We start from the raw sequence: 17,171 nt of genomic DNA on the forward strand, positions 1-17,171 counted from the left end.
CCGTCTTAGACACCATAAAAATAGTCCTATATTATAGCACAGATGGCAAAGGGGCTTGAGAGACACTACAGATGCTTTCATGAATTTTGACACTCAGATAATATGCACATATTATTGATATACGTTACTGTAAAGATGATGTATCAGAATGGACAGAATGTTCCGTTTCTATTAACAGCACTTAAAAATTACAACCATCATGACCTTGTTCTGTGATATTTATTTTATTTAATAGCTATGTTCTAATTAGACTCTTGAGGACACAACTGGGGTCAGTAAGTGAAAGAAAAACCAAATAAATATTGTTTAGAATTTTTGGTAACTGTTTTTAGATTTTTGTTTTGGCAAGTACGTTGTAAGCATAAAATGCTCAACAAACAGTTCTCCAGCCATGTTTAGGAATGCATGAAGGAGAAGCTATAAATCCAAAAGCAGTGGTATGTTCTATAATACATATTTCGTTTTTGTTTATAAAAAGCAGATGACAATGATGACTGCCAGACTATCTCTGTCTCCTGGATTTATGTGAAATCTTTTTCCCTACTGGGTTGGCCTGCTGCCAGTTCCCCACTAGTGCAGAACATAAGGTGCTTTAATCACCAGACTGTTCTCAGTCTCAAACTGGGAAGGTTCCAAAATACCTCAAAGAAGTTTGATAAATATTCAATGGATCAACACACTGGGTTATTTCTTAAGGTGGAAAAATCCAATACTAGCTCTGCAGACCTTCTCGTCCAGAGCTACTGTGAGATGACTACCCAGACCTTAGTTTGCATAAGAACGCAAAGCAAACCACTGTCTAGAGAGACCAAGACCAATATTAGGTTCAAAATTCAAGCAACAAGTAAATAATGTTTGCAAACTTTGTTTTTCAATTAATGAATATATGTGTCATAAAGATAATAGGGTGAATTATATTTTTTGTGCGTTTACTAGAGGTACCAGGTATCAGGAGAGGACCTCGTTCTTTTGTTATCAGTATTATTATACGTATATATACGTATAATAATAATTATATTATTTATTATTATCATGAGTTTTTCGAGTGTTGGGAGATACAATGTTGCTTGTTACAAAGAGGAGGGAGTACAAGCTAATACAACAGGGATAAATCTAAGACATCAAGCTTTATCTTTTTTCAGTCCTCTTTCATCAAGAGGTGTTTTACAACATAATGATTTACCTGCACTGGCATACCAAAACCAGGATGGCCGAGTGGTTAAGGCGTTGGACTTAAGATCCAATGGATATATATCCGCGTGGGTTCGAACCCCACTCCTGGTAAGAATTTTACATGATTTCACTTTAATATCAGCAAAAAAAATCTGTCATTTGGAACTCTTATTTACTTAAAAAATATGATAATATGCATTCTTTGTTGGTGAGGCTGCAGGTTCCTGTAAGCATATTTTGTTGATTCTTCCCACGTTGACCTCAATAGTCAATGATGGTTGAGGCTTAACCCTGTGCTCATCAACCTCCACCTTAAAGCACTTGAATTCATATGATAGCTGAGTGTTCCCTTCAAATGATTATTTGTAACCTCTTCCCATTGCATGGAGTGATTTTGCAGAACCCACCTCTGTTTATTTGCCTAATTTTTTCCTCACACCCCCTCTCCTAAATTGTAAAATGAGAGCTATAATCGTCACCGGTCATCTCTTTTTCTTGGTCAAGCAAGAATTTCTGGATGGAGAATGCTTTTTTGCAGGACTGGGGATGACTAAGCGGCCCTGGCACTTTATGGCCATCTGCTGCCAAATTATGTACATGCAGCTGCTGGTTGGGAATGGTAATACATATACAGCCAGTGGCAACACATTGCACACAAATATAGGGCACTATCGGGTCAGTTTGTCCCCCATATCGGGCCAGTCGGAGTACTTGTAACTATTGTAGGTAAAGCAGCCATTTACCCCTTCTATATAGTAACATAGTAACAAAGTTCATAAGGTTGAAAAAAGACCAAAGTCCATCAAGTTCAACCTATATACATATTGTGTCCCTACTGTGTTGATCCAGAGGAAGGCAAAAAAACCCTTATGAAGCAGATGCCAATTGCCCCATACCAGGGGGAAAATTCCTTCCCGACTCCAAATATGGCAATCAGAATAAATCCCTGGATCAACGTTCTGTCCCTATTAATCTAATATCCATAACTTGTAATATTATTGCTTTCAAGAAACACGTCCAGGCTCCTTTTGAACTCTTTTATTGAGTTTGCCATAACCACTTCCTCTGGCAGAGAGTTCCATAATCTCACCGCTCTTACTGTAAAGAACCCCCGTCTGTGCTGGTGTAGAAACCTTCTTTCCTCCAACCGTAGAGGATGTCCCCTTGTTATAGATACAGTCCTGGGTATAAATAGGTCCTGGGAGTGATCTCTGTACTGTCCCCTTATATATTTATACATAGTTATTAAATCCCCCCTAAGCTGTCTTTTTTCCAAACTAAATAACCCTAATTCTGATAATCTTTCTGGGTACTGTAGTCCTCCCATTCCCCTTATTACTCTGGTTGCCCGTCTTTGAACCCTCTCCAGCTCCACTATATCTTTCTTGTACACTGGTGCCCAGTACTGTACACAGTATTCCATGTGTGGTCTGACTAGTGACTTGTACAGTGGTAGAATTATTTCCTTGTCGTGGGCATCTATGCCCCTTTTGATGCACCCCATGATTTTATTTGCCTTAGCAGCAGCTGCCTGACACTGGTCGCTACAGGTAAATTTACTGTTAACTAAAACTCCTAAGTCCTTTTCCATGTCAGTCGTCCCCAGTGTTTTCCCATTTAATACATATTCCCAGCCTGGATTTTTCTTCCCCATGTGCATAACCTTACATTTATCTGTGTTGAACCTCATCTGCCACATCCCAGCCCAAGCCTCCAACCTATGCAGATCCATTTGTAATCGTGCACTGTCCTCTATTGTGTTAACCACGTTACAGAGCTTAGTATCGTCTGCAAAGATTGATACTTTACTATACAATCCCTCTACAAGGTCATTAATAAATATATTAAAAAGAATAGGACCCAAAACTGACCCCTGTGGTACCCCACTAGCAACAGTAACCCACTCAGAGTATGTACCATTAATAACCACCCTCTGTTTCCTATCACTGAGCCAGTTACTTACCCACATACACACATTCTCCCCCAGCCCAAGCATTCTCATTTTATGTACCAGCCTTTTATGTGGCACCGTATCAAATGCTTTGGAAAAATCAAGATATACGACATCCAGCGATTCACCCAGATCCAGTCTTGAGCTCACCTCCTCATAAAAGCTGATCAGGTTAGTTTGACAGGACCGATCCCTTGTAAACCCATGCTGATATGGAGTCATACACTTATTTTCATTGAGATACTCCAAAATAGCATCTCTTAGGAAACCCTCAAACAGTTTACACACAACAGAAGTTAAACTAACAGGCCTATAATTCCCCGGGTCACTTTTTGTCCCCTTTTTGAATATTGGCACAACATTTGCTATGCGCCAGTCCTGGGGAACAGACCCTGTCACTATAGAGTCCTTGAATATTAGAAATAGGGGTCTGTCTATTACATTACTTAACTCCCTTAGAACGCGGGGGTGAATGCCATCTGGACCTATATGTTTAATTATATTAAAAAAAAACAGCAGGAAGCTAACTTGAAAACTTGCAAAACAACTTCTGACATGATATAGTAAGTTCTGGGCACCCCCAAGTGGCCATTTAGCATTTTAGAAAATTAACAAAAACATGTTTTCTTTAATCAGAATACAAAGCTAATTACTCTATTTGCTCGACTATAAGAAGACTCTGATTATAAGATGACTCCCCAAAATTTGAATATTAATTTAGGAAAAGAAGAAAAAGCCTGAATATAAGTCTACCCTATAGGAAAAAAGTTTTACTAGTTAATATTAATTCTCATGTAAACTATTTTTTCATATTTAATAAAAAAATGATTGAGAAAAATGCATTTCTTGTTTTTATTAATTTTTATTCGCCAACATGCCCCCCCAGTTTTGCACATCTACCTCCCTTTGCAGCTTTAACAGCTTCCACTTTTCTGGGAAGACTGTCCACAAGATTTTGGAGCATTTCTGTGAAAATTTTTGCCCATTCATCCAGTAGAAAAATTGTGAGGTCAGGCACCGATGTTGGAGGAACAATCTGCGTTCCAGTTCATCCCAAAGGCGTTTGATGGGGTTGAGGTCAGGGCTTTGTGAGGTCCAGTCAGGTTCTTGCACACCAAACGCATCCAACCATCTGTTTATGGACCTGGCTTTGTACACTGGGGTACAGTCGTGCTGGAATAGAAAATGGTTTTCCCCAAACTGTTCCCACAAAGTTGGAAGCATAGCATTGACCAAAATGTCTTGGTATGCTGAAGCATTAAGATTTCCCTTCACTGGAACTAAGAGGCCCAGCCCCTGAGAAACAGCCCTATACCATTATCCTTCCAACAACAAACTTTACAGTTGGCACTCCCGGACTCGCCCATCAGACTGCCAAACAGAGAAGTCTTATTTCTTCACTCCACAGAACAGGAGTCCACTGCTCCAGAGTCCAGTGAAGGCATGCTTTACACCATAATGTGAGGCTTGCATGCAGCTGCTTGGCTATGGAAACCCATTCCATGAAGCACCAGCTGCACAGTTTTTGTTCTGATATTAATGCCACTGAAAGTTTGGAACTCTTCATCTATGGAATCAGCAAAGCATTTGCAACTTGTATGCACCTCAGCACTCTGTGACCCATCTCTGTCCTAGAAATTTCCACTTTCCAGTAATACCACTTACAGTTGACCGTGAAATACCGTATTGGCTCGATTATAGGCCGCACCCGAATAGAGGCCGCACCCTAAAAGTTACATGCTTTTTTAAAGAAAATGTTTTCTTAGTAAAAAAAACACTTAGTGCTGCCACTCTGCCCACCCCCCGAGATATACTGCCACTCTGCCCCCCCCCCCTTGGATGCCACATTAGCCTGTTGAGCATGGACAGGTGCCTATGGCAAGTCAATGGCAAGTCAGTTTGTGAACTTGATAACTTTGTCTGCAATTTATTTTCCCTCAAATGTTGGCTACTATGCAGTGAGTATGTAAGGCTGTAAATATGATATGGTTATGGTGAGCAAAAAAGTGAAAAAAGCCCTCCATCGTACAACAAGCAAAAAAGAATACACTTATGTCAATACGGGCATGTCTAAAAACAATATTCACAAAGAATAATTAAAGAGCAAGAGGAACATTCCTCCTGATTGCTTCATTTTGGCGAATAGCAGAAACAATAGCAATACACAAATATGATTATGGACATGCCTCAAAAAAAATCCTGTTATGACTTCATACAAGTGCAAAGTTTCCAAAATACTCCAGAAATACTTGGTGGAGACATGCAAACAATGACACAAAGCATGTGCTTTCCTGAGAGCAGCTGTGACTGGTGGCTGGTACATGCGCATACTGCTTCTTACCTAGTGGGTACACGGGCACTAAAATTTCGATAATAAAATATGTTATTTATGCTCTTATTTGAAGGGGTTCAACTCCAGGACCCATGAGGCACAAACAGGCCGGGAATTATGTGTGTCACACAGAGCAGGAAAAATGGAATGTCTAAATACTATAACAAATAGTTATACGTACTTTTGTATATAAAACAAAAAAAATAAATCAAGAACTCAGCGCATATCCAGCTCATACAATAAAAAAAAACACCTATCTAAGGTATAAATATTGGGGATTCCGTCACACTATATGGCCATATATTGAGACATCCCAACCTGAAAAAAAGGTCATTTGAGGGAGGTGGGTTCACCAGCCGCTACATAAACCCCACCCACCCATACCAGACCAAACCAAACATGTGTGATGGTCCTCCGGCCCCCACTTCCTGTGCCCTGGTCCTCCTCTGCAGTAGACGGGCTCTGGAGAAGACGGGGAGTGCAAATGACACAGCACGCATCCTGATTGGTCTCTCTTGTGCTAACTAACCTATCAGTTTTCTCAGTAGGCGGGCTTTACTGTAAGGTCCACCTACTGAAAAAATTGATAGGTAAGCTAGCACAAAGAAAGACCAATCAGGACACGCCACCGAGAAGGACCAGAGGACTGGCGCACCTGAGCACAGATATTTTTGGAGAGCGAATGCAAGAGAGAGTTCAATGATCATAAGTGAATGCTCTCACACACTCTATTTCCAAGATGTCTGTTACAGTTTGCAGTCATCAGGGAGCCGCTATAAAAATGTGGGAGAATCCCGGACCTTTTTTCCGGAGAGTTGAGATGTCTGTATATCGCTTAGCCCGCCGATAGGTCAAAACACCCCATGTTTTGCGAGTCGCATTCATTTTTACATGGCCGTATTGCCCACCAAGGAGCTGAATCAGTGGGACTGCACTGCAATTTAACCCACATAGACTCTCATGCAATGTCAAGCCCTCTCTGGACATTATTAATGAGGCACTTGTGCGGCAGGAGGGGTGCTTAACGCGAAGGTTTAGTCAAAACCAGCAAGTAAGAATTTGCTGGGTACGCACTGCATTATTGCTTTGTTTTGTGTATTTATTGGTTATTATTATTATTATTCCAGCAGCCCGGAAATCTGAATGTGTATTCCTTTATGCTTTTTTAGGTTGTGTGCTCCCATTGGTTTAAATACCTGATTTGAATACAATATAATATGGAAGACAGGGATGTCTAATTCAAGGCTTTGAGGACCACACACATGCCAAGAATTCCCTGTATCTTTCCATAAAAGCATGTAATCGAATGAATTTGTAATTGATATTCCTGCACTCGGGATAGTCTGAATGCTTTTTGAGCCATGGAGGCCTAGAGTTGGAAACCAGCAACAAAAGTTGTTTTGGTATTTTTGTATAATGTGTAGGATTACTCCACCTTGTAGATAGAACAGGTCTACTGTATCTACCTGAGGCTTTGATGGTGGTTTTATGTGTGTCCTGTCTTTTGAGTTGCTTAATACGTAATAAGAATAAACTAACTCGCCCATTCCTGGTACCTCTACAGTTCTTGTGTCATTTAAAGAATACCTTTTATGGAAAAGTGTGAAAAAGCGTAATTAGATTCCAGTGCCATAAAAGTTTTCAAAAACATGAGGATTAGAAGTAAGTGTTCCGTGCTATTTGCTGCATGGGCTGCCAAGATTTTCCAAAAAATAACGAAAAAGCAGATTCTGCACAATCCCTCCATACTCCATACAGATCTCCATGCGCATTATATAGGTCCCTTCGGTCAGCCCCAGTGCTAACTTGGGAAACTCTGTGGATGGGGATCTAAACATGTGCGGAAAGCACTCCCATTGAAATTTCAATGAGAGATTTCCGTTGCAAGAATTTTAGACCAAGAAGGAGAAGTGCCGCTGCAGAGCTGAAGTTTCTATGTCAAGTAAGTTTGAGTGTTTTTAATATTTCTGAAGACTGCATAGAGTACTTTAGAATGCACTCTTCTTTAGTAGAACTGTCGGGGACACATAAGTATTCATTAACATTAGAACACTTGGGATGTAATATAAATGAGAACACTAGATGTCACTATAACTGTTCAATGAGATTGCTATTAAATTGTTAAACAGGAGCTTTGTCAAAATATCCATCTCCCTTTACAAAACTATACACAAAAAAATATATGCATTACTAAATATCTAAACCTGAGCGGCAAAGGCTCTTAAATACAACAAAGCAGGTCAAAATATTAAATCATTTGGAGGTTATATAGAAAAACAACTGAAACCGTGCTGAATGGGCCATTCTTTTGGTGCCATAAGACCACTTTTTAATACTTTATAAGCATGACTCGTTAAGTATCCTCTGTGTGGAATTACTACGATGTGCATACAGATGAGAAACTAAAGAAGAAGAAAATTAACTGTATTTCAACTGGAAAAAACAAGAAATCTTTAAAAAATATATTAACTTATAAATAAATTAAGTTTAAATAAATAACATTTACTGAACAGATGTGGTACAGCATAACTCCTATCACTATATACTAAGCCAGACATTGATGGTGGTAAAGCGTAACTCCCATCACTAAACACTGAGCCAGACATTGATGTGGTAAGCCTTTGCCCCTGAAGCAGCCTGCCTGTGCCCCCTCTGCCCCTGAAACAGTCTGCCTGTGCCACCTCTGCCCCTGAAGCAGTCTGCCTGTGCCATCTTTGCCCCTTTAACAGCCTACCTGTGCCAACTCTGCCCCTGAAACAGACTGCCCGTGCCAACTATGCCCCTTTAGCAACCTGCCTGAGCAACTTCTGCCCCTTTAGCAACCTGCTTTACCTCTCTTGCAGATTTCACTGGTCCAGGGGCTGACCGAGCATCACTGGGGCCGCACAGACGTCAATGTGGCCAATGACCACCTAACACAGGCCAGCAGCTTACCGCTGTGGCGCCCTCACACTCGGTGAGGAAACTCTCTTTTTAAGCACAGGGGAAGTAGAAACCTGGGCGGGCCCACGTCAGGCGGCCGGCGTGCGGCAAAGGCATCTTTTATATCAGATGTTATATAGTAAATAAAAACTTGTTTCCTATATTTCTGTTAATGTTTTATATAATTTACATAAGTTTAATACATTTATATTTGTAACACATTTGAAGTTACATTACCTTGCATACCTAGCATGTAATAGTATATTTAGTACCAACTGACCTGCTCTCCTCCCTGGTTCCCAATTTCAAATTCATGTTTTAAAACTGGTGCTAAAACAGAAAACGGTAGGGAAATCTTTGACCAAAAATAATACCTCCTAAGTGCGCTACTATACAAACACAGACCCTCTTTGGGATCAAAATCCCTTTGTCTCTCTCTTTGTTACTTTGATGTCCCCTTTTTTAGGAGATCAGAATGTTTTGTGGTTCTGAGTGTATCACAGTGTTCTATAACCTCTATGTGATCAGAAATTACATAGGGTGGATATCTGGAATACCACAACGGATATCTGGCCACCCAACGTGAACCAAAATTACCACCTTATGGCAGGTATTTCCTACAACACAGAACAATAACAATATTATTGTATTTATTATGCTGTGACATACTCCCTGTGGTGACAAGCATTGCCGAGTAAGGTGACAAGAGTTTTTATTTGCTAGATGCCTTCAAAGATGCCTTCTTAGTTAACAAATAGATCGTAATTTGTGACCACTCTATCTTCACCTACTCATCATAGACATCCTTCACAGTGTTGTACGTCAGCAACACCAGTTCCTACCCATAACAATATCCATTTGGTACATTATAAGGAAGCATGTGGGCACGTCAATCTCTGCCAAGATTTACAAGATCTATGCATGTGGGTTATTACTGAACTTAGATTATTTTTCCGGAGAGGAACCTATCCGTCAGAGGTAACTATTCAATTTTTCCTTATCATCATTTCAGGTGTCCAGTTTGGGACACCCGTGTTGAGGGTGGCAAGAGGTGGGGAGGAATGGGCCAGCAACAAAAGTGGGGGGAAAGGTGCAGGAGTGGGCAGCAGCAGAGACATGGCTACCCAGAGAAATGGCTCATAATACACACTGCCTGTAAAAGTAGGACAGTTGGGCAGGCATCTGAGCCAGCAGGACTGTGCTGCATAAACTGTTGGGAGTATTGGCTTATTTTACAAGATGTTGTTGGGGAAATTGCTGCATGGAAAGTGGTAGAATGGTCACTAGCCCAGGTTGTCTGCTTTTAAAAAATATATATTTTTGTGGATGTGGTTTTGCAGTCTTTAGTTGTTATTGGAGCTATAGTCCCAACATCGATTTGCAAATTTCAAATTTGAAAAGATAACATCATTTAAAGTGATGCACACGTTCTAATGTTGCCTGTACATTTCAAGGATAGAAGACAATCCAAGGCAAGACAAGTGAATTCGGATATTTTGAGGCTGTTTTGTTTAATTACATTAGCTGTGTACAATTTATAATTGGGGAAAAATGTAAAACAAAAATGGCGATAAGGTTCCTTGGTTGCGTTGGCCTTGTCTCGCTGCAGCCCACTAATTACTGTTGGGTGGACCATACTTCTTGATGTCTAGTAGCTGGGGGGGCACAGAAAGAGACGTTCTATATTAGGGATTCTGCAGAATCCTTCCGTTTATTTGCTTTAGGGGAATACAGCTATCATAAAGGTTAACTTGCACATGATCTCTGTACGTTGCTTCTCACAACAAGGTGTTGAAGTTGGGGGGTCCTGGGGTGAGAGTAGTCAAATCACAGGAACAAGAAGAAATTGTGATGAGGCAGGGACTGATATAAATGACAAAAATACATTGCAAACTGGAAACGAGGTAAAGCAAAACAATGGTATGGTCCAATTGGTTGGTATCATGACGTTCTGAGTGCACGTACACAAAAATGATTACAGTTACTTGTCTATTTTGGGCTGTTAAGAATACTTTTCTGAAGTGACACATTTATTGTCTGTTCCATCCTACTTTGGCCTCCTACGAGTTACTGTTCTGACCAGATGTGGTGGGGATGGAAACTCCCGTGAGAAATGACTCATTACTTGTTTTAGTAAATTAACGTCTGCATATGTAAATACATTATGTAAAGAAGTCATATTTTATAGACATGACATAGAAACAACAAATGACGATAATGATGTCATAAAACAAAAAAACTGGTGTTCCCTGCCCTCAAGAATTATTGTTAGTAACAAATCCAATATGGTTTATGTGGTCCTGATCTGCTCGTAGGGTATAATATAATTTCCCTGCGTGCTTTTAAATAGATACAAATTGATATTGTAGTATGCAAAATCAAAAATGTGTAATGTGTGGCATCTGGAACAAGTAATAAATATGTAAATAACCAGCCGATAAACTATTATCCTCCATTGAAGCACTCACTGTAACGAGGAAGGCAATTATTAGAAGTATTCCTTGCTACTGCACCGAGTAACTATGTTGGGAAGATACCAATATTCACTTCTATATATTCTACTGCTATGGAGCCATAATAAGGAAGAATAATTCTGTATCAAATCACTACATTTCCGTAAATACGATGGAAACGAATGGAAAAATCCTGCAGGTGGTAATACCCTTTTTTCTTTTTTAAATATTCACCAGAATTCCTCATTATAAATATGGCTTATTATTTTTATATTATATTTATAATAGCCTTATTTGCATTTGGCTATCGCTGGGCATAGATTGGCCACAAGAGCTATGTTTTTCCAGGGCGCATATCATTTTTACATATAACCAAGCAGCATATGTAAAGCATTGCCCTGCAGTGTGTTAGATATATAACTTAGCATTCATCACAACCAGTGGCGGACGGCTCAAGAGCTGCACTTTACATTTTTATCTTCGTGGAGCCTCCATTCACACACTACAGGACCCAAAGTGGCAGAATGAGTAGGTGTGTTGCATTTGCCCAGTATGCCAAATAGCTAGTCCATGAGTTTATATATCACACACACTGCAGGGCAGCCCTTCACCTGTGCTATTTGGCAATATATATATATATACACACATTTTGGAAAACATAGTTGATGTGGTCACCATAGCCTGGAATTTTCTTTGCTTTTTGTTTGTTTTTGGGTTATTTTCTCAAATTAGAGGCATCACTTTAGCACAGTGAATATAGCAGGGAGGTTACGTTATATCTAGCAGGTACTCAATTAAGCAAGAAGTTTCTTCTCTTAAGTAATTTCGATGTTCTATAAAAAGTGAGGGCAGCGTTTAAGAGCTTCCTATTTCTAATCCGGTAGTGCTAGCGAAATACTTTGTCTGCTCTATAGCGCGTTTCGTACGAGTCTTTTCTTTATTGTAAAAATATAATTAGTCCTTCGACACTGTGTATATCTTATTCATATCACTTCATATCCGAAGAAAGATCCTATGTGAATCCTATTGTGAATGCACTGCAGTATTGATCAGGGTTGGAGGTTAGCCCAGGACACGGACTTCTAGAAGCAGAGCCACCCTTCTCCCACTAGAGGGGGCTATAAACAAAGCCTGTTTGCTTTTATTGTTTGTTGTCCTTTTCAAAATATTTGTACATTTGAATGGTGTGAGTAGTATTAATTTATAAACAATCATAACTCAGCTTATTAAATTGATTCTTCAGGCTATTTATTGCCCATTTGTATCTGAAGATGAGATAAAGTTTAGGATGAAGCTGATGATCTGATGAAGTGTCAGGAGGCAGCCCTGGTGTGAGTTACTCCTCCTGCTTACTCACATGGTTGCAGCTTCACCCCACACTTCCTCTTCTGATCTTCACTGCCTCCCACCTGCCTGGGGAACTCCTAAACCTCACCACTATTTGCTGAGCATAGAAAGAGGAAGGCTCTGCTTAGCAAAAGGAGACATAAATATTGTGCTATATTAAGATGGAAAACAGTCAGCCAGGGCCATGTTGCATCAGCTGAACGGAGCACGAGATACGGTATGAGGTCATAGAAGCTGATCTGTGCATCACACCGGGTAAGCGTCACCTGCACAGCATTGCTCTGATAGCTTAGAGGTGCGAGGCATTCAACGGATGAATTTGTGAATTTGAAGGCTTATTATCACAGAGAAGTCCCAGGTGCTTCATTTCAGGTCGTTGCTCATCTACTCTCCCTAGGTTCATTTGCATTGTTGGGTAGGCTGTTTTTGTGTTAACCCTTTTTAGGTGTTGTATTTACAGCTTTGCACCCCAAGGGTTTATTAACTCTGTGCTGCCATAAGCAGAAATCAGGCAATATTGATTTTAAAATCCAGAAGGGCAACAAGAAATCTCTAATATGTATATATAGATAATGTGTGTGTGTGTGTGTGCTGTTTAGTAACTTGGTTATGTTTTAACTCTCTCACTTTAATATTCATTAAGAAGGGCAGAACTGGCTTTGTGTAATCCATAATCTAGTGGGTAGATACTTCTCACTGATTTAAGTATACATTATACAGGGCCAGCCAAGTTTATTCTGCAGCAGAATTTGGGACTGAAACACAATTCTGTCAGCTGTTCTTTAAGTGAATAAGCCTCAATAACATACTCCAGTTTCTGAAACATATGCGTACATGTTCGCTTGTTCAAATCCAAGGGCAGTTGGAAGTCTGAGCAGTTAGTGCAATAATATTTGTAGCTGCTGCAGAATCTCTTGGCATGACAGGCTTTACTGCTTCCTGAAGTTTTGTGTTGCATATGGATTTGAAGGCTTTTGATGGTTTGCCTTTTTGGAGTTACTGAACTAGTATTTTATTTTTTTCTGTAATAAACTCCAGAGAATATTGTGGGCACAGGATACCTGTAATATCTGAAGCATTGTACCTTTTCCAAATTTTAAACCCAATCATACCGCCGACCTAGCACATCGGATGAAAGCATGTGACTTACCATAAATCTCCTGCCACACTTGGAAATTATGCAAATAAAACATATATGTTGCCTACTGATTGTGACTCACTTTTATCATATGCTTAAAGGAAATGTCACGAAGCCCCTAGAAATAAATGGACTGGTAATTGTTCTATAAAATTAATTTTCATTTAGAGCAGTTTTTTGCAGTCACAGTTAATAAACATTGAAGATCTAGCTGTATTTTATTTTTTTTTTTGGATTACTGGTCTCCTTGTATTGCAGAACAGCGAAGATGGGGGCTTCAGATACCAAACTCAAGGGTACCTGTGGCCCTTTCTAAAGAAAGCGTTTATCAGTGTCACCGATGTGAATCCATATTTATGTTGAAGATATTTTTCCAAAGAAGGCTGTTTATTTCCCCTCTTCCTTTTTCCCCAAAATAATAAAGTCCTCCTGGCCTCTATATCCCCTGTGGATTATTTAGACGTGAAACACTCTGCAGAGCCTCTTGGGCCCCTTCCTTTCTTTGACCTGGAATGCTTGCCTAACCCTCGTAGACAGATTTGCGTCAGGGCTCAATGTTGGACCGACGCGATTTGCTGATCTTTGGAAGAAGCGTGTGTGATCGGTCCTTTAAACATAACTAAACCTGGTATCCCAGACGTGTCGACAACTGTCCAAAACAATGGTTAATTTTAGCAAACGTATTAGCTAGCTAGTTTTGTAACTTCGCATTGGAGAAATTACCGCTTTCCGCAGAATTTGTGTTAATGACTTGGTGAAAGCTCTTAAGAAAAGGATAACGCTGACCCGGACTTTAATGGTAGACGGCATACTCTTGTCTGGATATTACCGTACTTTGAGGACGTTCGTGGTAAAACAAAGACACGACAGTGTGCATACAGGTCTCTTTTTGTTATTTGAGGCTGCCCCCTGCCTCTGCAGACTCACATGTGTGTGCTTGTTATGTTACGGACCATATATGACTAAGCAGTGTTCTTGCGCAATTGGTTGGGTGTTTGCTGATATCAGAATGATGAGAATGATCATTTACAGAGTAAGACAAAAGAATTACTGCTAAACGTATCATATTTTCACTTGTCATATGAGTAATTCGTCAAGACAGGGCTAGATTTTCCATAAATCTGGGTAATATCTATGCCATATTTTGGGGTCCCAGAGGCGTTAAAACTGGGATTAATTGTTAGTCCTGCTCATTCCTAAACCATACTTTGCTCCTGTTCAGCTGTTTCTCGCCCTTTTTGCTAATGCCCTGCATACAATGAGTTAAGAGTGTGACAGGGGCCGGTAGCCATTATAGATGGGGGCATTCTAACTTCATTGGGATCCTATATATGAGGATATTAGTTGAATGCAATGGCTTTAATCGGATGAACATAGAACACAAACTTGCAGGACCTCACGGATTTTTACTTCCCTCTGAAGAAGAGCACTTAGAAGTCTTGAAAGCCTAAACCAAGATAATTATGTAGAAGTCTAACCCGCAGCAGTTAATACTGAAGTAAATCATTCAAACTAAATAGGAAAAACCACAAAGAATATGATGTATGGCTTCTGTCATACTGTCTCAAGCATGCATTAGGTGTTCTGATGGCTCCTGTTTGTAAGTAGCGGTGGAGATAAAGTAGTCGCCTATGGTGGGGACCCTGTTCGTAGTCTGGCTAGTGTTGTTATTAGGTATTTTAAGTATAAGCAAAGTAAGACTAAACTCTCCGTTAAAAAAGAACCGTGAGGCAGTTCTGCTTTCATTGGCAATTTCCCTGTAAGTAATTGTGAAATAGGTTACACTATTTCCTGTGTCTAGTAATTTCACTTCATTTATCCTTGGTAACTTTGCTGGCTGTGAAGTTTACGGCAAGGCAAAATGTTATATTTTAGCAAGGCACTCCAGTACCTCAGGGAGCCGCCTAAACAAACTGTACATACCTTGGGGGTAAAGTTTCAGCTGCAGAGCTGCAGTTTCCTACCCCCTCTGTGGTATGAGGATTCTTGCCACCGATTGGTTGATTGAAGCTGACCGGCAGTAAGCATATAACATGGCAGGATATATGTTGGCTGCTGTGGGATGGGCAAAGGGGTAACCCATATTGGGGAGTCTGCAGAATACCCATGCATTTATCACCACGTAAACTCAAAGGAACCTCCAAGCTGTCACGTGCATTATTTATTACATATTTTAGTAACTATATTTGTTTCTCCTTTGGGGGTAGTTGGATAAGCATACATTGTGGAGGAACAGGCTTAGACTACTTTTCCATTTGCTGGAGAGTAAAACGTACGGTATGTACAAAGCTTTACAAGTCCCCAGCTGGGAATTCAGTTGTTTTTTGTTTTTTTTCCCCAACCTATATATAGTTCTCAATTGAAAGCAAAAATATACCTGTTTTAATGCTTTAGACAATGACATTTCAGCTCTTGTTTTTGTTTAACCACCCTATTACGTATTGCCTTTTTCACCACCTTTTTACTTTTTCTGTCCAGCTTTGACGTTAAGATGTAAAAGCTGGATATAGGATAGTGTGTTTTTTGTACGTTGTTTTATTTGTAGCAAAAGTAAAGTTAAAGGTACACGCCACCCATCATATGCATGTTAATGACGCCTTGTATTTTACCTTTTTGATAATTCTAATGTATAGAGGTATCCACCAGAATCCTCTCTATGGGTTTAATCTGTTTCTTTGTCCCCCTTTTAAAGGCGCGGTTCCTAATTGCTGGAACAGCAATTACAAAAACACTGCTGAGCTCCCAACCAGTATTGGCGACTATCCGCCATTTTTCAAGACTTACCTTGAAAATGGCAGTATGGTCGCAGAAACCTGTCGGGAGCGCAGCAATGTGTTGTGCGAATGAGACACAAGTCTTGAGTTAATGAGACCTCCACAAACTAGTGTTCGTACATTGCAACAAGGTTTACAAACCAGTTAAAGGGGAGCTCCCGCCATTTTCATTACTTGCATCTGATGCTAGTATATTGGGGTTTTTTCATATTTTTTTTAATAAAAAATGTTTTCAAGTAGATGCATATTAGCCATTTGTGTATATATCATATTTTTGCCCAAACTAAGAGACAATAGAATGGCTCAGTTTTAATGATCCAGCTGGACACTCTGCCTAATAAAAGTCTATGGAGTAAAATCAGCTCTGTGTCACGCAAGAAATCACATGACTGAGAACAATGGCAGCCTCTAGGTCTGCCGATAATGGAAGTTAAATAAAACAATATGAGATAAACCAGGTTTTTGTCACCGCTAACCTCCATTACTGTATATAGCACCGTGTTTTATATTTTTACCGCAAGGAGACATTCGGCCAAAAGGGGCAAATGCTACGGGGAAGTCTGCTAAATACCCTGCATGCATTTGCAAGGGTACGCAACCGAAACATAAAGGGACCCCGCAATTGTTATACGCATTTAATGTTTGGGTAGGTGTCATGCCTAATTAGATGTATAGTGGATAGTTGCCCCTCAAGTTTTTTTGTGCTGGAGGAGTGAACCTCGTGATCTGATGTCCTCTCTGTTGGCATAGAAAGGGTTGACCGTATTTTTGTGTTCCAACAGTTTCCGCTAATTTTTTTTTGTAGCCTCTGTGTAACTGCTGAGAAACAAACCTTATCTCTTTCTCAATTTCTACAGGGTGAAGACTTTCTTTATTGTTTTGCTGGTTTTGTCCAGTCCACAGAATATGTACAGATTCTGATGTGTGTTGAGCAGCTTCCATAAGGTTTCTACTCCAAAGTTGCTTTCAACGTATCTCAAGAAGACTAAAAGGCTCCCATTCCTGGGTTTTTCAAAGTAAGTTCACCCTCTGGATGGTTTAATTTTGACCGATCTGTAACTTGTGGCTTTTGTAAAAAAGG

The 17,171-nt window shown here is 40.0% G+C and overlaps 1 protein-coding gene and 1 non-coding gene across 2 annotated transcripts in view; both read left to right on the forward strand.

Moving 5' to 3' along the window:
- Nucleotides 1-16,163, forward strand: part of LOC149289897 (uncharacterized protein C1orf198 homolog) — a 44,241-nt gene extending 28,078 nt beyond the window's left edge. Inside the window, exon 6 of the mRNA XM_089490154.1 lies at nt 16,009-16,163. Within this exon, the coding sequence (XP_089346280.1) occupies nt 16,009-16,163 (155 nt within the window). The remainder of the gene's footprint in view (nt 1-16,008) is intronic.
- TRNAL-UAA (transfer RNA leucine (anticodon UAA)) lies at nt 1,202-1,284 on the forward strand. Its single transcript has one exon. It is a non-coding gene; the product is annotated as a tRNA-Leu (tRNA).
- Nucleotides 16,164-17,171: the final 1,008 nt, after the last annotated feature.

Source organism: Sceloporus occidentalis, unplaced genomic scaffold (genome assembly GCF_023333645.1).
Source record: "Sceloporus occidentalis isolate IW3139 unplaced genomic scaffold, rSceOcc1.0.p SCAF_42, whole genome shotgun sequence".
NCBI classification, from domain to species: domain Eukaryota; kingdom Metazoa; phylum Chordata; class Lepidosauria; order Squamata; family Phrynosomatidae; genus Sceloporus; species Sceloporus occidentalis.